The sequence below is a fragment of the Lissotriton vulgaris genome, chromosome 5 (assembly GCF_964263255.1).
Source record: "Lissotriton vulgaris chromosome 5, aLisVul1.2, whole genome shotgun sequence".
In the NCBI taxonomy this organism is placed as follows: domain Eukaryota; kingdom Metazoa; phylum Chordata; class Amphibia; order Caudata; family Salamandridae; genus Lissotriton; species Lissotriton vulgaris.
In genome coordinates this window covers 820,837,500-820,863,247 of record NC_141693.1, presented here as the reverse complement: position 1 = coordinate 820,863,247, position 25,748 = coordinate 820,837,500, and the positions used below count along the sequence as shown (strand labels likewise).

General features: G+C 43.1%; 1 protein-coding gene across 3 annotated transcripts in view; it reads right to left on the bottom strand.

The window, feature by feature from the left end:
- LOC147711647 (WASH complex subunit 2-like) overlaps positions 1-25,748 on the bottom strand; it is a 735,247-nt gene that overhangs the window by 446,990 nt on the left and 262,509 nt on the right. For all 3 annotated transcript variants that reach the window (XM_086922303.1, XM_086922305.1, XM_086922304.1), the window contains exon 18: positions 18,943-19,065. In XM_086922303.1, the coding sequence (XP_086778429.1) occupies positions 18,943-19,065 (123 nt within the window). The remainder of the gene's footprint in view (positions 1-18,942; positions 19,066-25,748) is intronic.

The following is a 25,748-nucleotide window of genomic DNA, read 5'->3' as shown; positions in this document are numbered from 1 at the left end:
TGCGTCATCATCATTATCTGGATCTCCGTTCCCATCCCCCTCATTATAATCATCATCATCCTGTGGATGGATGAGGTGAAAATATATGTTGTGGGGAGTGTGTTGGAGAAATTAACAAATTAGGATCAGCTGGAGAAGGAGAGGAAGGTGGAGAAGTATTAGTGCCCATTTCTCTCTGTTTAATGGGTATTTCAAAGTCTGGTGAAGTGTCCAGTTTAGGAGGCTTTGCAACAAAATGACCGTTTTCTGGGTCAATGTGTAGTGTTCTTTGCTTTGGGTTCGAAAAATCTGTTTGGGTACAATTTACTTTTTTGGTGCCGAAGGTTTTGGATCAGAATGCTGTTTTGCTTTTGTTATTTAAACTTTCTGCTGGATCTTGGACTCTTTAGTTTTTGATATAGGAGTTTGTGGCTCTGAGACCTTTTTCGGGTCCGAAGGTTTTTTCGAGTCCGAAGGTTTTTTCGGCTCCGAATGTTTGTCAGAACTGTCCACATTCAGAGACCTCCACTTGTCTGGTGGCAATCCCTGTGCTGTCCAAGGAGCTGCCACTATGGTGCCACCAGTAATGACACTGTAGAGCTTTGCTGTACGAGCACCAAGTTCAAAGCGTCTGCACTAAAAAGTTGTTTATTTTACATATACAAACTCTCAAAACCAAACAAGCTAGGAATTCTCTCCCAGTGAATGGATTTTTTGCAAATGGAAAGGATTTTTGCAAAAGCCCTATGTACTAATAGGTTGGTTCACAGAATTCGGAATCATAGTGGTTTCCAATACGTCCTACCTTATTAATATGCATGAAGCTGGTTGAAAACTGCAACCCACCACAATTGGCTAAGGTGACATGCATGGTAGCCTGCTGGGGTAAACAGACCACCATGTCTGTGATTGATTTTAAATTAAGCAATCTATTTTATTTCAATGCATCTCATTTTCCTAAAAGGAACAAGTGATGTGTTTGAAAAAAATGGCAAGTTAAACAAAGTTTTATCATGAGAGGGCACTGGTCCTGTAGACGACTGCCTAGACCTAAAAAAAAGTTTTGTCACCATTCCCAGAGAGGAAGAGGTTTCACTGGGACCCCTTTCCATTTGCAAAAGGATTAGCATCCATTTTGAAATGGTGGTAAAATATTAATGTCCTGTAACCAAAACCCGGTTGCAATACATTACTACATACCTCATGCAATCGGTATTTGGGAGGGATGCCCGTAACACGCTCCTTCCAAATAGCGATTTCTTAATGTTTACTTAATCTCTTAAAAAATTTGGAGAACCTTTTATGAACCGATAATTTGGTTTAGTACATTACAAAAAGTGTTTTAGCAGTCACAAACCCTTGCGACCCTTAAAACACTTTCTACATCAGGCCTAAAGTGTAGAGAAATTATATAAGTTTAGAAAGAACAATTAAGATATACTATAGGCGTTAAGGGGCTAAGGGCCTAATGTGCAGAGCTGTTTTGTGGTCCCAAAGGCTGACATTACCAAAATCACACAGTTTGCAACAGGAATAAGGCTTTTAAAAAAATACTAAGCCCATTTTGAGAGACAGTAACATTTTCACCAAATTGAAAATTAATTTAGAAAAGCATATTGAATCACTGTTTGGTAGTGACTTGTTTAGGATATCAATTCCAAATAGGAATTGGTTATGTTAGGTTATGTATCAATGTTTTGGGATTGTAATCCAGTTGCAAAACATTGAAAAGTTACAGACTCCAAAGCTCGGGTGGTGACACAGTTTGTTGGTGAGTCGACAGTAGTCCAATGGATCACTGGAAACTCTTAAACTTAAAAAAAAAGACTTTCTTTTAAAATACAGTCACAAGACAAGCCGGGCACGGACCACAGCCCCTAGGCTCCACTGCATTTTAGCTGCATCACCTTCTCCACGCCCAGAGGCGCATAAAGGCGACTGTGAGGCCCCGCTGTGCGGGACCGTCAAGCAGTTCCAGTCACGAGACAAACCGGGCATGGACCACAGCCCCCAGGCTCCACCGTGTTTTGGCTGCATCTTCTTCTTTCGCGTCCGGAGGAGCATAAAGGCGACCGCGAGGCCCCACTGCACCCATCATAGCCCGGAGAGGGCTGAGCCATCCCACTGAAACTTCATCCCAGAGATCTGCCATCTCCCAAACTCCAAAAGGTACTGCAAAAGCCACTTATTTTTCAAATCACCCAGAGGCAACACAGGACCTCTCCACTCCCTTCCCTTCCCTTCCCTTTTGTTCTTCTGCCTCGGCTGGCCGTCCCCCATCAACCCCCCACTCCTTTGGATATTGTGGTTATATGGGAAAGAGGAAAGTAACCGTAGGAGGGTTGGGAGGTGCCAACAAGAAAAGAATGAATCAGAGAGCTCAGAATCTGAATCCTGTGCCAGGGACTGCTGTGTTGGAGTGTATTGTCAATTTACTGAGTGTGAATAGCTACTGGACCCCACTGCCATCGTTAGTGATCCAAAGCCTGTCACCTCACGTGCACAACCCAGCCCCACTAAAACTAGGCGCATAAGCAAGCATGCTCAGGAAGCCATCCACCAGGACTTAATCCTTTGATGCCATGGATGTGCCACCCACATATCTGACCAGCACGGATTGTACCCCATCTGCGACCACAGACTATTTCCCATGCAGAAATAGATTCTCACCCCTTGCAGACTCACCAGAGCCAGTGGATATAATTCCTTTCTTAGGGGATCAGATGGTTTGGAGAGATGCAGAGGATGGTTCAACAGACCATATCCCTCGGGCCGGGGGTTGTGAATTCTGAGCACCCAAAACTGATCTCTGCAGGGAAATCTTTACCTTCAAAAAAGTTGTTGGGTCCGTGACTGGGCTTGTGCACAAACTGCTGGAAAGACTAGAAGTGTAGAACAGAGAAGGTTTTGGATCCAGCAACTACCCAGCCTGGATCTCAACAATGAGGAAAACAGAACGAAGTGGCTGGACAGGAAATTTTAACAAAAACAATTTGCAACCACGTAGTTAATGTATACCACGTGACCACCGGGTACAAATCCCAAAGTAAATTTATTTTTTCTTTTTACTTAGATTCAAAATTCAAAAGCACAGACACAAACAAAACAAATGTTACGACAGTGGATTCATGATGACATTATATACAAATTTACAACATTTACAAATGTACAACACTTACAAAAATACATCAAGCAAAATGAGTGAACGGGACACACCAAAACAATACTAAAATCAATAGACACAATCAATTGCCGTTCTATACAATGAAAAAAACTTTCAAGTGGAAACTTGAAAGTTTTTGTATATAATGTCATCATGAATCCACTGTCGTAACATTTGTTTTGTTTGTGTCTGTGCTTTTGAATTTTGAATCTAAGTAAAAAGAAAAAATAAATTTACTTTGGGATTTGTACCCGGTGGTCACGTGGTATACATTAACTACGTGGTTGCAAATTGTTTTTGTTAAAATTTCCTGTCCAGCCACTTCGTTCGGAAAGACTAGAAGGGCAGGACAACCTAGATAAGACTCCTCGCAACGGATATCTCACAGATAGATATCAATTTAACACAACCCTTGCAACCTGCATATACTGCTCTACTTGTTCTCCCACACTCCTGACATGTAACCCAGACCAGCGGGACATGGGCTGTCACAATACCCCACCACCTTGGGCGAAATGCTAGGATGGCGGAGGGGGATCTATTGGGGGACATGTATCACACACAAAGGCTTTTGCACAGCGCACAATTCTTCCTAGCGGATGAGGTGACAAGTTATCTCACCAGCCACAAGCTTCACCAAATTCGTCCAGGCGATACGGGCAAATCATCTACATGGCAAATGTACCCAAAGGCGGCAAATTTGCCAATCACGAGAAGAAAGAGTCCATCAAAAACAAGTCCATACACTGGATCAGGCATGTAAGGGGGTGCAGGTCCATGATAAGGGGCTTCATTCTGAGAGCTAGACGATGTTTCTTGACAAACAGTCCCACAGACGCACTAAAACTCACATTAGTCGATGAAAGCCTAGTGCATAACTTAATTGCCCTAGAAGCCAGGATATGTCCTCCACCTACATCGAATATTCAAATCAAAATCCAGATGATCAGTGATTCCATTCATGTCTAACATACTGTGGATAAGGCCTTCTTGGTTTTCGCCCCTGGCTCAAAACGATGGACTGTAACATAGGGTCCTCACCTAAACCTGCTGCATCCAGCATCCCTGATTTTGTTCCTCACACAGCCTCTTCACCACCTGAGGGGAGTCCAATGGATCCCAAACCTCTGATTGGCTTAGAATTGACTAATTACCCTCCACAGAGGTCACCAGGTGAGGGAGATGCCACCTATGCCGTAGATACTGCCACAAACGCTTAGAATGACTCCACGGCCCAGGAAGCTGAGCCCTAAAGTTGCCCCGCTAACCATGACTCAACACTGCTTACAGGTCCGTGCCAGCTCGAAATAGCCTCATGGAACGTGGCTGGAATACAAAGCAAGCTAGGCCTATCACATTTATCAACTCGCATAATACCTGTATATTTCAGGAAACCTGGAGTTTAGCACCAGGATTTGGGAACCTCCACAAGTCGGCATTCGCTCCAAAGCAGGGTCGCCCCTCAGGAAGCCTCCTAACCTGATAAGCATTGCATTAACCTGTGACACAAAAGAACTTACTACTGACACCCCGACATCCTTGCGGTTAGGCTAAAGGGCACATCAGGAATTAGTATAGACATCTATATTGTCTACACAAGAGGCAACAAATAACCTACACTGCAAACCCTAGATGAGCTGCTGGGAGGAAGGGTGGGTAGCACACATTAATTATAGATGGCATCTTTAACGTAATCTTCAAGCCCCTCGACGGTAAGGATATTCAAGACATCACAGAGGAAGACAATGTGTGGTCAGTTCCATCTCTCGACCTCCCACCCATAAAGAAGTGGTCACATTCTGCCCTACAAATCAATGCACGGATGCTAGAGCACAGGTTGCGGGCTGCCAACGAAAGAATGCGCTCTAACAGAGAAGGGGGGGCTGACTTTTATTGGTCCTACATGCGTCAGCCACATGGACTATACCCTCGTGGCCCTCAGGATATGGCCAACCATCATCAATATGGTCATAATCAAAACCTGTGAAGGAGATCACAACCCGCTAAGCCTGTTGTTTAGGCACCCCTGGGGCAAACACAGTATCACAGGGAAAAAAAACACTTACTCACTAAGGTGGTGGTACCGTTAATCGACAAGCGTCAATTCAAATGGCCAGTGGTCATGAGGGACGAATCCAAATTGAGCACCATAAAGAGGGAACTTGAGGCACACTTGTCTGCGACTCGATCTCTATCAGATGATCCACGTTCAGCAGCAAACGTCAGTGCTTGGCATGAAAAGTTTTTCACTCGACCAGTTTTAAATTTTACTGCCCATCGGCACAATACTAGCCCAAAACAGATAGATGCAAACAAGGTAAACTCATGGTTCACACGGGAATGCTGGGCCCCCCGGAGACGCTTGGCCACAGCTATCAGAACTAAGAATATACCCATGACACGAGAGCCTGGAGATTCTACAAATCATCTCAAGCTAGGGCCAAGTGAGATTGGGACGAGAATAGGTAGTCTGAACTCAGGGAGGCTTATTCCCAACCAGACACTAGGACATTTTTGGCCCTTGTGGCAAAGGTTAATTTTGTAAAATCAACTCCCCTGGCCAATAACATTGCAGCCAACATATGGCATGACAACTTTGATGCCCTGTATAAGAACACCTTTAGCCTTGCTTAAGGCCTGTATACTCTTGATTCACCCCACCCCATACCAAGCTTCTCATTTTCTAAGAAGGAAATTCTGGCCTCTTTAGAGGCCATTCATTGTTCCTGCCAAGGCCTCTGGTCCAGATGGGATCCCAGGAGACCTCTTCCATTCTGACAGGGACAACTAGGCACTATATATAATGGCACTTGCCAATGACATTGATGGGGGACCCTCTCCCCGTATCCTGGAAGGGAGCCAAAGTGATCCCCATTTTTAAAAAGGGTGACAGGAGCAATCCGGCCAAATATCGTCCCATTAGCTTGATTGATTACATACAAAAAGTTTTCTGTTGTTCCCTCTTACTGAAGATCCAAGACTGGATGGCAGACCATCACATCTTGTCCCCACTACAAGCAGGGCCCTGCCAGAAAACTGGAACAATCGATAATATTGGGCAATGGGAGTCTTTACATAGCATTTTTAGACTTGAAGTCGGTGTCCGACCTTGTGCCCAGGGGAAAGCTACGGCAGGTCCTTAAGGAGATGGGGATGCCCATAGAAATCTTGTCCCTACTCATAAACCTCCATGCAGACAACTTTGCTAGGATAAGATGGGGTCCTTCAGGGCTGTGATATGGACCCAAAATTGTTTTCGCTGTAGATCAACCAAGTGGTCGAATTTCTAGTAGCAATTCCTGCAGATGTGCCTTCCCTAGGGGAAACAGAAAATCGCAACCTTGCTGCTCGCAGACGATACCCTCCTCGTCTTTAAAACACCAACGGGGCTGCAAATCTTACTAAATCAATTTACGAGCTTTTGCGATGAGGGGGGGGGGCTCAAAATAAACACCACTAAGACAAAACGGTTGATGTTGAATCCCCACAAATCCGTCAATTTAAACAACCCCCGAGAGAGAGTGAGTAGCTTTGAATATCTGGGCATCAAATTGTTGGAAGCAATAACTTGGAAGCAGCTCCTAAATAAGACCCTTCTTAAGTTCTCACAGGTAACTGGGCCCTTAGGAAGGAACACTGTCGCTCTTATTCGAAACCAGTCACACCAGTCCTGGAGCTAATCAAATGCAAGGCTGTAAGAAGTGCCCTTTATGGGGCTGAGCTCTGGGGTTTTGACATACTGAGTGACCTAACCATGACTGAGAATAAATTCCTTAGAAATTTAGTGTCCCTTCCACTGAGCATACCACTCTGCCCCTTAAAATTGTACATGGATATAAAATCAATTAAGGATCTAGTTAAGCTCCGCCCACTTGTATTCTGGCAGAGGCTTGTACCCACACTGGAGCTGTCCAAGTACACAGCTGCTTTTAATGAGGTTTGCTTATTAGACACATCATACAAAAGAGGATGGATTAAAAACATGAGGAACCTCATCATCAGCATTGGGTTAACAGGGCACAGCATAAACCGCCCAGCACTGCTCACCAAGGAACAATTAAAAGCTCTGTACTGGGACTGGGTAGTGCAGAAATTACTGAGGGGTAGCAAGCGGGACAGATTAACAGAGGAATTTATAAACTTTAAATCAAGCTGCTCATTGGAAGACTATCTTTTGTTTTGTTTTTTGTCCTCATTCGCCTTTTAACCATCTTAGACAAACCGTCTCTTCATACCCCCACTCAACAATCTGGGATAACACAGGCTCTTTTGATAAATTCTCTCGATACCTTCAGCCTGTAGGGGTATATTTCCAGACCGACATGCTACTTTACGTCAGAGAAAGAGGTTAGGTTTCACTCCCACTTGATCTGCACGACCAGGTGGACTCTTTCGTGTCCTGGGGGAAGGCCCAGCACAGTCCAAGGAGTATCCAATAGGCATAATCATCGGACCCGCCCTTCATTATCACATATTCAAGATGGAAGTAACACAACATATATAAAGATTTTCCTAAATTGAAGCAGCAGGTCCCAGTATGCAATCTTCTTTCGACTACCAGATCTAGTCAGGCCCATCTTAGATGTTTCATATAAAGAAGTCAGCCAATCCGAATGTTTAGGAGGATCAGGGTCTACCCACTGTTTACAAATTTGTCTCCTTGCTAATAAAATTGCATAAAATAAGAGATCTAGCTGGTCCTATAATATGGCTGTTGAGACCAAAAATGATCAGTCAGGTCCATTAGGATTGGTACTCTCAAAATACTCTCCATTGTTATCCGTACCTCTTCCCAAAATACGCCGATTGAGGGACAATGTTTGAACATGTGTGAGATCGAGGCTTCTACCAACCTACATTTTTTACAGTTGACTTGAGAGCCTGTAAGGATTTTTGACAGCCTAAGGGGGGTTAAGTATGCTCTATGGACCGTGAAAATGTGATTTCTCTTCAACCATGCAGGTTTAACTAAGCTGAAGAGAATTTTAAAAGAATCCTGCCATAATAGGTCACACTGTACACTTGGCATCTGTTCACTCTAGAGCTTGTTAGCCAGCCTAAACTCCCCATCTACCACCTCTTCTATGGCCAAATAGCAGTATGAAACCACCTTCTTATCTACTGGCCATTCCACCAACTGCTGCACTAGACTATTTCCTTCATCAATAGATTTTTTCTGTACCCAACGATGTAGCTGAATATACTTGAATCTTGAGAGACCGCTGCCCACTCATCTTTAGATCTTCCCATGAGATGAACGTTTTATTGCCTACCAGATCTCCCCATACTTCTAGTCCAATATCTTTAAGAGGCATCTCCAGCTTGTCCAAAAGTCATTCTGAAGAGCCCGGAGAGACCCAGAGTGGCGTTAAATAAGAAAAGTAGTTGAGACCTGCCATATTCTGGCAAATCCCTGTAGGACTTTTAATGTAACTTTCTTTAAAAAAATGTGGTCACCAAATTTATACATAAAACCCTTCTCCGTTAGACCCGCCCCTTTTAACATAGCCAATAGCATGTCTCCTCCCCCTGTGTCAGTAGGCATTTTTAATAACATCCGAGAGTATGTGAGTTGAAAAGCCCATGCTTACTATTGAAGATCAGGTAGCGCGAGACCTCCCTTCTCCGCCTTAGCTTTTTTCAGGCTATCCTGGTGGATCTATATGCCCAAATAAAATAATTTATTTCTCGTTGAAATATTTCTATAATGCGTTTATCGAAGTACAGAGGGATTGTATTAAAAAGAAAAGGGGCCTTGGGTAATATTGACATTTTAACAAGATTCACCCTCCCCAAGACGGATAAAGGGAGATGGGCCAATGTCTTCATCTGTTTGTGACAATCTCTGAGGACTTGTGTTAGGTTGACTTCTGCTAATGTATCTATGTCTTGAACAACTCTGACCCCAAGGTATTGCATGCTAGGACTTGTGTGATGTAGCGTCCCCGAATGTTCCAGGTCATAATTTCTGTTTTACCGGTGTCTATCTCATATCATGAGACGTGCCCAAATTCCTCCGCCAATTTGATAACTGCCGGGAAGGTTGTATCTAAATCATCTGATAATATCAGTATGTCGTCTGCATACAGTGCCACCTTCCTCTCCCAATCCCCGTGTCGAAAAGGCTCGATGTCATGATCTTCTCTAAGCCTCTGTGCGAACGGCTCGGTATACATATCAAACAGCAGGGAGGACAGGGGGCAGCCCTTTCGAGTCTCTGTGGTGATACCAAATGCCTTGGTAAGATTACCATTAACTAAAAGTTTAGCCGATGGCGCCTGAAATAGCAACTGTATGGTGCGGCAAAACTTTACACCCAAATAAAATTTTCCCATGAATTCTGACAGGTAGTTCCAATTTACCCTGTCAAAAGCCTTAGTGGCATTCGGAGTTAACGCTGCCAGGGGAAGTGAAAAGGTGGAAGCGATGTCTATTGCTCCGACCAGATCTCGCGTAAGGTCTGCCAATTGTCTCCCTTTCACGAACCCCTTTTGGTCGGGATGAAGAATGTCCTTCGCCACCACCCCCAACCTAGTATCTAAAACAAAAGTAAAAATGTAGTCAGCGTTTAAAAGTGAAATGGGGCGATATGATCCGCAGCTAGAGGGATTTTTACCCAGTTTTAGAATCGGGACTACTGTAACATAATTCCATGATGCAGGTGGGCTAGACCCTTCCAAAAATATTCTATTAAATAGTTGAGTTAGTATTGGGATTATACTCTCCCCGAGGGATCTATATAATTCAACTGGTAGTCCATCGGGACCAGCAGCTTTTCCCCTTTTACCGCCTGCCAATGCCTTCCTTACTTCCTCTTGCATGATTCTCTGTCCTAGGTCTAACTGTTGCTCTGCGCTGATAGATGTTAAGGTAATTTTCTCCAACCATGTTCTCACCCTAGTATTATCCTCTAGTGAGGTCTCTCTATATATCTCCTGAAAAAAATCCACGAAAGCCTCTCCAATACTTACATCCGAGGATATGGAGACTGCCTGTTACCCCGAGAGATTTCCTTTATATGGTTCCAGAGCTGGTCTGCTTTAATTTTCCAGGCAAGTAGCTTCCCGCTCCTTCCCCATACTCAAAGTGGGCAATCTTGCTGGCCTCCCATCGATGCATTAGCCTCCCCTGAAGAATACCCTCCAACTTTTTCTTGAGAATTTTGCATATGTCGAGATCTTCCTTTTGGCCTATTCCCACCTGTCTACTCATTCTTGCCTTGACTCTCCTCATTTCTTGATTCAGAGCTAAAATCTCTTCTTTATATTTTTTTACGCTTATAGCTCGACCAATTAGTTATAATAGCCCATTGGAAGACTATCTTGAACTCATCAAGGTGGCAGCAAACAGGAAACTATACATGCAATTTAGGCACAGCTTCCTGCCGGTAAATTAATTTACTAGCTCCTGGTCATGTAACACAGGCCAGACCAAAACCTGCCCCAGCTTCTACGCCCTGAACTAATCAATCGACCACGTCTTCTTTGCCTGTTCTGCATATTTTAGACCCAGGGCAAACAGCTCGGAACCTGCGACTCCAGTGCAGCTTTGCGCTTATTGAAATAGGACACTAGACCAGCGCTCGTGTGCGCAACAACAAAGTTTCTAGGCCAAATGTTGGGAATAAGAAGGAAGGCCCAGAGCCCAATCCCGAGCCTTCCCTAAGCTAGTAGAAGTACATCACCCAACATATCAGGTGTACCACCCCATTGTAAAGCCACAATTAACCAGTCCCCCACATGCACAGGGATCTCTGAAATAGCTAGCTTTCAGGTTTTAGAGCATCTATTGCATTCTTTCAAGGCTTAGGTTTATATTAATGTGTTTTATGCTTTAGGATGGATTTTAATATTTTAAAATTTTAACTGAGCTGTATATAGCATTTTGTACATGTATGGTCTGACTGAATAAGGTTTATTGATGGGTAATACAGCCTAATTTTCCTTAAGCTAAAAAAGCTTCAATTAACAGAAATGTTAACTGTGATCACATCTATGGTGGCCTGCTGACTCCAAATGATAATTCATAAATAGGACTAATGTTCCTGAGAGAAAAGGAGGGAGTGGAGAGGCACTGTCTCTCAGAAAGTAGAGAGGTCCTGGGCCAGAGTATTGGAACGAGACAGTCAGCAGGACTGTTTATGTTGCCCTCACTCATCCCCTATAGGATCTCATGCTTCATCATAGGGCAGTGCTCCTCGTGGGCCAGCGCTGCAATGCCCTACGGGTCCCACGAAAAGTCGCTTTGGGGGAGATCTTTCTTTGAGGCTATTGTATGATGAGTGTGGGTGAGGTGGCTTGTGACATTAAATGGGGTGTGAATTAAATGATAAAATTGGGAGGGTGATATATAGTATAGACAGTATACTTTAATGCGAGGATTGCACTTCTAGATATAAAAACCAATGGTATGTGAGTGCTACCTCTGGGTTTAAAAGGATCACAGGTTGTCTGGAATGTTGAGTTTAAGTAGGAGACATTCCTACCATCTCGAGAGAGGGACCTAACTATGAAGGCATCCTGCTTAAGACTAGAGTGGCTCCTGAAAAGCTGAATCGCTCCGGGCACACATAGTTGGCTCTTGCTGGCTTGTTTCTACAAGTGTTGCAGACTTGCTGGGTGTGTGGAGTGTTGTAAGGCTGTGGTGACTTGCGTACCACAGAGTTCGAGTGGTGCCCTATGGGATCTGGATGGACCACACTTCCTATCTGCCTCTGACAGCACCCAGAAAAGGTGACCTCTGAGTACAGATGGCCCACTGGACATTGATCTGTGCTGCATGAAAGCATAAATGAGGTACCGAAACAGAAAGCATGTTCTGTGGTTGTCCAGAGAATCCTTTTCTTATAAACTCTGTAGCTAAAACTGGCAAATAATTTAAAGTGCAGCCTCCACTGAACAATGTTCTGCTTGTCCAAAGTGTAAGAGAGCCATGCTGGCAGAGCCCTATTTTGTAATAGCTTGTGCCCAGTGTCCTTACAACCGATGCAGTCTGGGACTAGCAATAGTGGAAAACAGAGGATGAATGCTGACACTGCCTAAAAGTGCTGAAAAAGGGTGCCACACTATGGCATAACGCAGGAAGGGCAAGCATTTTGAGTTGACATGGTTAACAACAAGATATCTAAGGTGAAGCAGAGTAATAGCATTACACAATTTAGAACTCCGCAAACACTTTTACAGAGGACCACTCTTCTAGCGGAGGCATAAAAAACACTGGAATACGAGGCACAAATAGAGAAGCCCTCTAGGCCATAAATCTGTACGACGACCCATGGCTCACGAACAGCTTTGGGATAGAATATAGAAATTGTTTCTATGAAGGTTAACCTGTTATGCATGGACCTGAGAAAGGTTGCTGACAGGGTCCACATGGTCGAGGGCACAGTATCAGAAATACAGACAGAGGTAAAGGTGTCGAAAGATAAGATGATGAAACTAATGACGGTGTCAAAAATCGAGACACCAGAGTGGAAGATGCTGAGACCTGTTCATGTTGCAATAATCTATGATTTGTCCACATGGTCGAGGGCACAGTATCAGAAATACAGACAGAGGTAAAGGTGTCGAAAGATAAGATGATGAAACTAATGACTGTGTCAAAAATCGAGACCCCAGAGTGGAAGATGCTGAGACCTGTTCATGTTGCAATAATCTATGATTTGTTGGCTTCATGGAATGGGCCGAGGGAGATAATGCAGAATCCTTTCTGGAGAAGTGGATCAGCTGAGAAATTAGACTCATGGGTTTGTCTGACATGTTTGTGGTAGAAAGAGCACATAGAGTAGTGGTAATGAGACCACCCCCTTGGCTCCCTGTAGAGCCCTAATAACCCCAAGACTTAAAAATAGAGACAGAAACTGTATCCTTGGGGCAGCCAGGGTGACGGCACAACTCACTTTTGTGAACAATAACATTGCAACTTAACCAGATCATACCAGAAAAGTGCAAGCAATCTTACATGGAGGTGAAACAAAACTTCAAGGTGTTGGACCTCCAATATACAATGCTTTTCCCGGCATGTTTGAAAGTTATATGCAATGGCAGGAGCCACATTTTTAACACCGCAAGGAGGTGTGAGCCGAGTTTGAACTATGGACAAGGCAGGACTTGGGTCAGTGATGCATTTTCTCTCCATTTAAGAAAACTCTGCCCTGGGTGGTGGAGCATGAGGAAATACATACTCATCTTGAAGTCACAGAGCTGGTGGACTGATCGCCCTGGATTCTCATGGAGGGTGAAAAAGGCAAGATGGACATAGATCTATCACCTCCCTGGCTGTATGATGAATTCTGAAGTAAACTGATGTCCAAATTCATGCTGAAAAAATGGTATTGTGATGTTTAGATTTATAACCAATGTGACATAACATTTCACCCCACCTTTGGTGTGGGGGTGAATTGTGTGCTCCTCTATGCTCATATTTAGGGACTTGGAGCTATATTGGATAGGCCCTCAGTTGGTCGATGAATGCCTACAATTACTCTTAAGTTGCGGTTAAGGATTTTGTACTAGTTAGAGGCCTGGTGTTGTTATATGTTAAACCTCTGGAGTAGGCTCTTCGTCTGTGAGTTCAAATCCTGTCTCTAAGTCACACAGCAATCTGCCTTAAATTGTAGCTATTTGAGACATGGACTCCTTGAAGGGTTTTTTTCCCCACAGCAAGTCCAGGGCATTCAGGCAACGATCCTGATGTTTAAGCAAAAGCTGCTATTATTGCCTTGACAGTTTTCAGGCTATTGGACATGTTAGCATCCTGTATCTTGTTGGTGTTCTATGTTCAATGGCACACATAGCCCAGTAGTGAAGCCACTGCCAGTAATGAGCCCAAAATTGGGGGTACCAATTTGGGGGTACCTTTTGGATAAGTTCTGAATTTCTGAGGATTTGTCTGGTTCTACCTGCAGTGTTAGGTGTTGAACTTTAATCTGCTATGAGGCAGGCTGATCTGATTTCTGCCACCATGATCAAAGTCCCTATATTACAGCAATTCGTCTTGATTTGTCCCTTGGTGTGAGGTGAAGCATGTTGCCCTCTACAGGCAAAGTTGTCTGATGTTCTATTGTTTGTTTTGGCTTTGAAGTGGACACAGTTAAAGGTTATTTATCTACCATTTGTTATCCATCTTCATGATCAGGCCCCAATATTCAATTCAGCAACTGTGATGCAGTGTCCTAAAAAGCTTTCCCATATATTTTACCCAACTCCCTTTAACATGCTGCAGTGGAGCCTCAATCTGGTACCGACCTTTCCATCTTTTGAGCCCCTACATAGGTGCACTCTTTGGCTTCTTAGTCTGAAAACTGTGTTCCTCATTTCAACCATTTCTGCACTTCACATTAGCGAGCTTCTGGCTTTGTCAGTTCAAACTCTGTACATAATGTTTTTTTGCCTGACAAAATGAGTCTTCAAACGTGCATTTTTTTCTAAACATGGTGTCACTCTCTCTTGAAGGGCAATCCATTACACTTCCCACGTTCTTCTATCCACCACAGGAGAAATAAAACCTACTGGAGCCACAAAGTGCCTTTAGATTCTATAAGATTAAATAATACATCATTGATGATCAGCTGTTGGTTTAGCCAGTGTGAAGAAGGGAAAGGCAGTTCAGAAGGGAACTTTATACCAGTGGGGAGTCCTCTGCATGAAACTGTTATGCCTTGGTCGAAAAGGAGCCTACGTTGCACCTAAGGTGTTGTTCCAATAAGGCAAAAGTTGCAACTATGGCTCTTGCTTAGGGTGTTCCCATTGGCCTTCCATCCAGTGGTGGCTGATGCATATTAACCGTAGTGAGGCAGGTGCGCAATGAGGGCAGCACGGGGGGTGAAGAATAAAAAAAATAAAAAGAAACTTACTTCATGCTGCTTCTGCCGCCCCGCGCCTCAGGCTCCTCAGCTTCCTAGTCCCAGCAGACACTGGGACAGCAGCAGACTCCCTTTTCAATCCCCACGCTGCTCTCATGCTGCATGACAGCAGAGTGGGGATTGGCCTGATTGGGCTGCTTTGAGGCTCAGCTCAGAACAAGAAGCCTGTGCTGTTTCTCTAACCTGGCACTACAATGCAGCAGGGCTGCAGAAACCTAACTATGCAGGTCTGTTTGGCTGGCCTAAGACAGCTGGTCAAACAGACATGCACAGTTAGGAGTGCATATCACTGACCCGGCCCATCTTCATACATGCTGGCTCTGCCAGCAGCTGAAAAATAAAACAATATTGTTTTATTTTCCAGCTGCTTGCTGAGCCAGTGGGATGCGGCGAAGCTCCTCCGCCACTGTGGAGGAGCCGCGTCTGCTTCCATCCATACTTAAACAGAAACTACTGTATCCACTGTCAGGGAGGGCTTTTGCTTTTTTGATTCTGAAAAGCTATCTAATGTAAGTGCACTCCCCAGGCTCTCCTCCTTTACAAGGGACTGTTTTGGATGGATTCAAATGGTGAGGAATCTGCAGGTAGCAGTATCCAACAGAAGAAAAAGTTACTTAACAACGATCTTTCAGATAAATAGTCCAGCAGCAGATTTATTACTGCCTCCATCCACCCACCTGTGCTCTGTTTTGTAGAGTCGTCTTTCAGGCCACATAAGTTTCCAAGTTACATTTACTCACTGTGAGTTATCACTTCAAAATTGCCATCCTTGCTCTGTGGATGTGCCAAAAAGGAGGAAAACTGACAACAGCACACCCGGGTAGTGCCTATACGCAGACCTGTGCTGTTGTGTCTGGGGTCGAGTTGAGCCCTGATGGAAGTTAATGGCACCATCTGACATCTTTTCTACCACTTGTGAGGACACTGATAACTGGCACACATTACGAAATCCATATCGACCATGAGTCATGCGTTGAAGCTAAGGTATAGGGGAGCTGCCAAGCTCTGCATAACAGCCAAAGGTAGTAAAATCCTGCTGTAGCTGTAGGAATGACTTCTAATTATAGCAACAACTTTCTGCTCATTAACAACACTCATAATTTCCTGACAGACCATGTTGGAGTAGCGCACTGGTCTTATTCATCCGACCATGGTGTCTCATTTCAACATGAAAGGGTGAAGACAAGGAAAAGAATCCCAGTCTTTGATGCTTTTAATATTAGTTTATTGAATTACATCAATTGTTTATGTTTCCCTGCCATTAGGATACTTTAATGAACCTAGTGGATGAGTCATCACAGTTTGGGCAGGAGTTTTGTATCATCTTTCCAATTGTGTATTTGAAACATAGGTTTCTCCATTAGCCACAGAAGATAAGCATTACCATAGTCTTCCAGATGGTTTGTCTTAGTTCCCTTTTTTTCCCCAATGGTAGCAAATCAAGCACTTTCTATAAAAACCAGTAACTATCTCTTCCCTTCCACACTGGTGATATCCATATATATGTATGGCAAAGGTATCCAGTAGAGCTTCAGTGCAGTGTTTAACAGCCTACCCAGGGTGGGAGAACAATTAGGCGAACAGTCACGCGTGCTTAATGCCACTCATATGAAGACAGTGCTGCTCGTGACTGCTATTTGCTGTCAAGTCATGTGATGTGCCTGGCAACACTCACACGTTTTAGCCTTATCACTTGGGACTCTGACCTAAACTTAAATGCTCACATTGGCTTAGAAGTCCAAATAGTATTTTTCAGAATTCAGGAACCCTCGGGTTGGTAATGTGTGGTCACAGATATATTCAAAACTGGACTGAGGTAACACGCGGTACGTGGTATGTACGTAGTATTTGCGGTTTACCAGATTAGGCAGATGCAATAGCTACTGAAGGCCAAATTACATCTGGTGTTTAGCATGCAGAAGATGGACCCAGTGCACAAGCTTAGGTGCTGACTACTCCAGCTTTCGGTAGAATACAGAGCAGTATTCTTATTACCTTGCAAATCTCATTATGGCATGCCACATCAATAGAAGAAATTAACCCAGTTGTACTTCCCCAGTAGGATATTTGGAAAGCCAGTGGTGATCACAAATGCACAGTCCTTAGTTTCTCATTATCAATTTTTATATGGTTCAACATTCGCCACCAGGAATTATTTAGGAAAAATTTGGACTGCAACACAAGAGTCTATCACTTCTGCCTACACAGAAGCACTAATATATTAAAGCGGTTTCAACAACACAAAAAGGCATTGTGACATTATTTGGTTTGTGGACATGGGTATCCATGCTGAAACCACCTGATGACTGACTGAACACTGGGTATTAGTTGCCATAAACCACCCATAATCTTGAGTGGCTCATGGCTCATGGCACAGAGGGCAGAATGCACACCTATATACTGGCCCAATAATTCTGTACCTCATAATGGAAAAGCATCACTACTAGACTTACTAGAAATCTGTTTTACTCTTAAATAAAAGCATTATGGTGATGCATAACAGCGCAGACTAGAGCATTAAGTATCAATCTGAATAGACCCATCCTGCCTTGACAAACAGAATGTCCTTCCAATTAAAAAAATACAAAGCCACAGCTTTCTAAAGATTACCAAGTACTCACTGTGCAAGCTCTCACAATCCCCATCTTCTAGAATGAGTAAAGCAACCTTTCCACCAGGGACAGCATAATACCCAAACAGATAATGACCTCCCTTCCCACTATAAGTGCACAAAATAATTAATCAACCTAAACATTTTCAGAGGCTTCTTCCCAAACAATCATACACAAACACCCTACAATCTTCTTTTGATGTAAACCAAATGCCAGAAGGCCATCAGCTTGGAAAATCAAATTCCTGGCAGCAGACACACATAACAAACAAAAGATCCCAGATCCCAGAGATCCCTATCAAAGTATAATAAGTATCCTAATGTCAAACTGCAAAAACACATATCAAACAGACTGTACTACCTCAAAAACTAAGGTTACAAAACTAGCTCATACACTCCTCTTCACAATTCACCCATATCTCCATCTGAACAATGCTCATTTGCCCCACAACCAAAAACCTGATCTTTTGACTACAAACATATTAGGTCCCAAAACGTCTGCACCAGCAGCATTGGCAAAATATGTTGCATATCTCCCTACTCTTGCAATTGCCAATATTATCATCTTATTTAAATCATTTGACACCATCCACAACTTAATTAGGATATCTATTTCTTTGACCAGACTCCTAAAACAGAAATTATGTGACGTAAGAAGCCTTTGTTTTTCTACTCTGCCCATCCCAGCTATTGACCATCACAAATTAGCAGCACCATCATAATCAGGGTGATTGTGAATTTTAAACACACACATACAGATGCAGACAGAAATACCCACACACAAATCTCTGCAGAACCTATCAATGTAGAGTATCCACTGGAACTAAATACACCCCTTACACGATTCAAAACACTTGAAGCTACATTTAAATGTTCATTTGACTAAGTTCTTTCTGATATCTGCCAAGGAGCAAGTAATCCGTGCCTAACACATCTTCACTGTGTTACACTAATCTCCAAAGCCTAATTTCTCCATCATCAAAAAGATATAAGGTGAGGAGACAGAGGCTTTCCCACCCGAAAACAATAAACAATGGCATATCCTCTTTCTCAACCTCAGATTACACCTTCAAACATCTTATACAAAAGAATCTCTACAAACAATCTTAATTGACCAGCTCCAGGTATGATATCATACTCACAAACAAGCAATAAACTGAGAAGTGAATGCAACATATGTGCGTATAGATAAGCCATTTCATAGTTTGAATACTACAAATCACAGAAAATAAACAATACATCACAATACGCAGATGGAAACCATAATTCTATTAAAATGTAACAATGTAAATAAAAATATATATTCTCTTCATAAGGAAAATGTACCTCTTCATCACTGCTGAACAATATACTTGAAGATTTTGCTGTAGGCTCGCTTGCTTTTATATTCTCTTGGGGTGGGTTAACAGGTTTTTGCGATTTTGCTGGTGCAATGTTAAATAGGTTATCCTAGAGATGAACAACATTAAATTACATACATATGTAATTACTGTTCAGTTTGGCTATTATAAATTACAACACATGCTTGCCTTTTTTTTAAGCTAACAAAGATTTGCTATAAAAATAAGTGACTTGTGTATGCTACTTTAAATACAGTGCACGCCTTATCTGTAATGAATACTGAAAGAAGAGTAACATTAATCTCTAAACACAATTATAATTATTCACATAATTATTAATTATACCACATAGTAAAAAGAAGACTATTTGATATAGATGACATAAATAAGTAGTAGAAGTAACTGTTAAAAGTATGTGTACAGTAATTAAATAAAATCAACCCACCACAGCCAGCAAAAACTGTAAGCTCTAAGGTTGGGGACTGAATTTGCAACCTGTGTGCCGTTGTACCTCTGCTTTTTTTAGGTCTCGTTCGAGACCTATTGCTGTGGAGTCGGGCCTCAAGGGACTTAGATCTGGGTACGAGCGCAGATTGCACATCGTGGCCGCGCACGCCCAGCCCCCCTCCCTCCCCCCAGCCTTGCACATCTTTCTCCACATTAACAGCCTCTCACAATCACGCGCGCGCGCACACACACGCAGGCACACACACACACTGCATACACACACGCCCACGCACACACACGCACACACACAGGCACACACACACATTCCGCACCACTTACTGGGCTCTTTTGTCGTTGGCTCCTTCATTCCGTCGCATCACCGGATTTCTCTCCTCCTGCTGTCTCCTGAGAACGCCAGCACTCCCGGGATCCCTGCTTTCTTCTGGGCTCTCCGCTACCCACACCCCTCTGCCTCTAAGGTGCCCGCTCCGGACAAGCTACATCACCGCTAGCCTGGCTCAGAGGCGGGGCATCTCCCGGAACCTCGCAGGTTCAAAAGAACTTTCCTGCCTTTCAAAGCAGAGCCCGCCTCTCTCGCCTGCGCTCGTAATATACGTGCGCGTGCTTGCTGCTGTGCGTTGAATTGGAAGGAGGTTTCCAGAAGAGTTCTTTCGAGGGGGTGGAGACATTTGGCAGCGGAGCTGTAGCTTTAAACTGGTTTTGCATTGCGCCGTGTTTTGGGCTGTTAAACCTCCATGTACGATCATTTGTACATGCATGGATTTGGAGATTCGGAGGCAGTAAGCCATTTCTGAGATTATATTTTCTGTGGATCTTTTGTGCGGGTGTAACGGAGGGGGGGCGGCTAAAAGAGAGAGAGCATTGTTGAACGTAGCCGTCTGATGAGGAATGCAGTTCAGGCACCAGCGCTAATCAGCCAATAGCATAATATCGTGTCCGGATTAAAATTAAGTGTGGGCCTTCCATGTAAGAGCGTCCGTGCACCCCCTCGTTTACGGCATACATGCTGAACTTCCGTTCTCGTGAGGCGCACGCTCAAGCTGACCTGTATTTAATATTCATCACATCCTCGGTGCCTGTATTCACAATTACATTTTCTTAGCTTACGCGGGATGTGGTACACTAAAAAAACCCATGCATGAATACTGTTGTTTGCACAAATGATGTATAAACCCATGCATGTATAGTGCTGTGTGTTAAAAATGATGTGTATCGCATGCATGCATTACGCGGTGTGCTTAAATGATCTAATGTAAACAATGGTTCTCTGTTGAGTAGATAACTGCAAGTTTGGGGCAGAATCGGGTATTCGCCTTAAGTAGGACACATGTTTTTGAGCAAAGTTTTTTAAAATACTGCATTCGAGAATGTCGAGTAAACTGCATACAACCGCATGCACCTTAGGGGCGACAATGTATGTATTGCAGTGCTTGTGAAATGGTTCAAAAGGAACCTTTCAGCCCCCTCAGTAGTGCGATAAGTGCGCAGGGAGCAGGACACGGAGAGAGCTGGTGCCACCCTGCCCCTTTATTCGGCACTTTACATAACATGGAGGTGATGCCACCTGAACTGTCCAGCGAGGTGTGTTCACTGCAGGCCGGCTCGTTCCTAATGCCAGGGAGCCCGAGTTAATGCCATCTGTACCGCTCTTAAATTAAAGGCCATTACAGTGCAGCACATCTGCTTATTCGTGTGTCAGTACAGACGTGAAACTAGCGCGGTGGGCACAGGCGCTGTGCCACCTACAACTGGCACCGTGCCCACAGCAGGCACCAACTTTGATTCCTGACAAAGGAGCTCGTGTGGTTGGCACTCTATGGCCCCGCTGCGTCTTACGTGTGGGGTTATATAAATTGGGTGCACGTGGGAATAGGGGAGCCTACACCAAGCAGTGGGTGCAGCGTGAGCGGGTGGAAGGATGCTGGTGCCTGTGGCTGAATCGGCACGAGGGCTCACGTAGCGTCTCAAGTGCAGAATTTCAACCAGCCCCCTCGTTTCTTTAGTCAGTTGTAAAAGGAGGGAAGGAGAAGCACTGGGGTGGGAGTGGGCGGGGGCGGAGTGGGAGGGGGGTGGGGGGCGAGGCTGACGTTTTGAGATCCCCAGGTTGGGATTCAAGGTCCGTTTTTTGAAGGCTGGCGCACTGCATGTACATGGGGGGGTCATTCTAAATAAGGGAGGTGGATCGAGTCTCACGAGAACTGTGTAACAACTGCAACCCCAGTAGGAACGAGCTTCTTCAGGATTGTAATCATTCTAGAAGGATAGTTGATTTAAATAAACTATTAATAAACATTAGAGGAATATTTTGGGAGTTTCATTAGGAATATAGCATTATTTTCATTCAGAAGTGAAATTAGTGAATGTAAATAAGTTCCTTGCTAGAAGTGGATGCAACGTAGTATATCAATCGCATTGCAAACCATATAGAAAAGTAAAAACACTAGTAATGCAAAAAAAAATCAGAAAGCATAAGGCCTCTATTAAAAACTAAAATAGTATACTCAAATTAATTAGCATATTTGCCACGACAGACTCGACGTGTCCGACTGATCCTATTTCCCTATTCAGTTTACTTTCTGTGATCATTTGAAAGTTGCTGCTGATAGTTAAAAAAATAAATTAAAAAAAGACTGTTGCTCCTTCCGTAGTGCATTTGACCTATGGTTTTTTTGAGGAAAGCCATGTTAAACTAGGAGTACATTATCGTTAACACTACTTACTTTTAAAATGTTATTCCCGTCCAGTCTTCCACTTGACAAAAATACACGGATGTTCTGTAGCATGTCAAGCATCGTTTGTTTTTGTGGCTCTTAGCTCTGTCTGCTGCTTAGTTTCAGCAACGTGAATACAGTTTTTTGAGGGGGGGGGGGGCATTTGACCATTCACAGATTTGCGATAGCATGAACCGAAATAAAAGGAATATGAGGAGTTCAAGCCGAAAGGAAGCTGCCTCATAAAAGCTTTAAATAGTGTAGTCCTGGACAAAGGAGGAGCTTAAATATACATGCTTCTTTCTTCAAGAGGGCATGAGGTTGGGTAGTTAAACTCTAAATAATATATTCTATTTATATATATCCTATTTCCATCCTCTCTTTGTAGAGTTAGAGATCAGAAGACGGGAGGATGAGTACAGATTTTCAAGTAAGTAGCCTCTCCGGATGTCCTCTTTTGAAGCGCCCCTGTCCTTTGGTGGTGGTAGGCACACTTAGTTTTGAATCACAACAGAATGCATGAAGGACTGGTAATGTGTAGGCACATCTGCAAGCAGCGGTAGCAAAGTATAAAACAGTAACTCAATTACAGAAATGGCCTTGGCGCCAGTAATCTAATAATGCAAATGAAAGTCCGTAAACTGAAGAGTAAAAATGTACGGTTTGAAAATAGCCAGGAATCCACCTGACTGTTCTTCTGAACTACTGTAAAATGTGTAAGTTTTCTTGACAATTCTAAAAATAAAAACACGGAGAACACACATTGTATTGAGAAGTCGAGTAGATATAGTGTGTATATTATGACTATCTACACACCTCTCAATCAGCTTCCACCTAGCAGTGTTTGCATGGGAAAACTCCACAGAGAAATTACTGTAGCAAGTTTAAAGTCTAGCGGTTTTTGGCGTTCATGGTCAGGTCTTGAAAGACCCCGAGGTGGAGAGAGGAGTTTCCGTGTTTAGCGTCTGTAAACTGGTCGCCTGAATCTTGCATTACATTTTGTTCAAAGCCACTTACTTCCCTTTGTTGGTTTCGCCTGGGCGATACTGAGCCAACATATATCAGTCCTATAGAAACAACGACTATATAACCTATTGGTAGATGGAAATGACATTGTAAACCCGGGGTAAAAGTATTACAATTGTGTAAATTGTTTTCACGTTTGCATGACGATCCTGGTCAACCGGGCTTGCAGGTGTGAGTACTTAAGAAAACCAGTTAAAGGAATTTAGCAGTTGCAGTTTTTTATATTCTGTGGCATTTTTTTTTTATTGTTATAGGAGATATGTTTGTTGAGCATGACAAGAAAATCTTGTCACTGCCCACAAAAGCAAAGTTAAATGTTTTGGTACTTAGGGGAATTTGACTATTTTATGATAGCTATGTTGATACACACACTTTTTGAAGTGATCTCCATGCCCCTCATAGGATACAAGTTCCATCAGGGCTAACTCTACTTTTCAATATTTGGAGCTGGTGATGTGAGCATAATTGCTTTGGATAATTACAACTTATTCCAGTGCTGTAGTACTACAGACTGCCACACTATTGTTAACAAAACTAGTTAATAATTTTAGAATATGTGTTCGCAGTAATTAGTATGAAATCTATAACACCTCAGTTGAAAACCTAGAAATCTGAGGTTTATGACAGTTTCACTGACCAGCAGGCCCATCTAGTGTGGCTACTGCATCACAAACTTGTTTTAAATAGTTAGTTACTTGCCAGGTTTTCCAAAAGATGGGGCTGCACTAATAGATTTGGTTTTGTAAATGTAGATAAAGCACTTAAAAAGACTGGTTTACACAGACCTTCAATACAGCGAACAATGTGCTGTTTTATTGGTTCTTTTATTGTATGATTTTGCATGTTGCGGTCATCGTACCGTAATTCTATTGTATTTTTTAATTACCGTATATTTACTTCACAATTGCTGTTTTTTTGGTGTATGTTCATTTAGTAATCGTTAGTAATTTACCCTACTGCACTTGTCCCCATTGATATGTTCTCTTGAAATTTAGCTGCTGTCAAACTCTCAGGATGTTGTTTCTTAGAACAAAGTGTGTGCATGTAGAAAACCTCTCACTTCATTCATGACCGATTTTCTTCTGACCCCTACGCATATATTTAGCTCTTTAATATTTACCTAATCGTTATCTAGCTTACTGTATACCTCCCCCGCCCCTTCCGCTGGTGTTTTAGCAGCGATTTTGCCTACACCTGTTTTATCAGTTTTCCTGTACACAACAGATTAGAAGGAAAAGACAAAACCGAAGATGTACTAAAGCATGACCAGATAAAACTCTATTTGTCCTAGGCAGCGTCTGGTGCTTAATTGATATGTCTGCTGCTGGTTGAAGTGGCCACCATTAAAGAGCAGAAGATAAAATATGCTTTTTTCTGTGCTTTTCTGCTTTGAAAAGCTTGTGCTGCAGGGTGGTAGGCGGTATTCCTGGGATCATCATGAAAACCCTTATTGTTAAATAGGAGGAAATAAAATAATTTGCAGGCAAATTACAGAGGAAAGGAGGGGGCTCAGGGAGATCTCGTCCTTTTTAGGTCTTGCCTAGGTAGCGCGCATGCGCAATCTCTCAAGACATGCTGTATCTACTGTATGGGTATTCTTCCACTTCCCCGGCCTTCAGTTGACATGGCATGTCAGAGCGTGTGGTTTAAATGCCTCTTGAGTACAGAGCCGCTACTATTCTACTGGGCCTCTATGCTGAAATCAGAAACGTGTTGGAAACTTGCGGACCACCATCTGCACCTGCCCCCAATCCTGCAATTGTCTAGGGATGCGGGCTGCCCATGAAGCAATAGCCTGTCCCATGCAGAACAAGAGTTACTAGAACATACGTGGAAATACCAGCTGCCTTCAGCCATGAGCTGTGCAACTGTTATATACCAGGTTTATGGTCCATCCCAGCCATATTTTGCACCGGCCTAATGCCCATACCACCAGGTATGCAAATCCCCTTTATTTATGCATAGATGCCAACATTTGATCAATGTTTAATTTCTCATTTGCATTAACCTTCATTTGAGAGCTTGAATCGATAGTAGCAATCTCCAAAAAGGCAAATCTTTCCACACAGTTCCAGCCCACACTTTTCAACACCATACATTTCCAATCCATACCACATAATTCAACACAAAACCAGATAATTCAACTCAACAACACAATGTCACAACACACCACATACATCCAATCCACAACCCACAATCCCACTACATGCCACAAAATTAAACAGCACACTACATAATTAAACTCTACTACATACCACTCCACAAAATACCATTCCACTTAATTACACTACATAACACACAATCGCAGTCCACATAATTCCAGTACAATTAATACCATGTAATTACCAACCACATAATTCCACATCACACCATGCCACATAATTCCACTACACAAACCCACTCCACTTCTATCACTCCACAACACGCAATTCCAAGCCACACAATACCACAAATAACTAATCCAACCCACATAATTCCACAGCACATACATACACTGCATAACACATGGGTAAAAAAAACATTGCCATTTGCAATGCCAAATGCTCTAACACAAACAAATGCGAGACCGATTGCATTGCAAATGCTT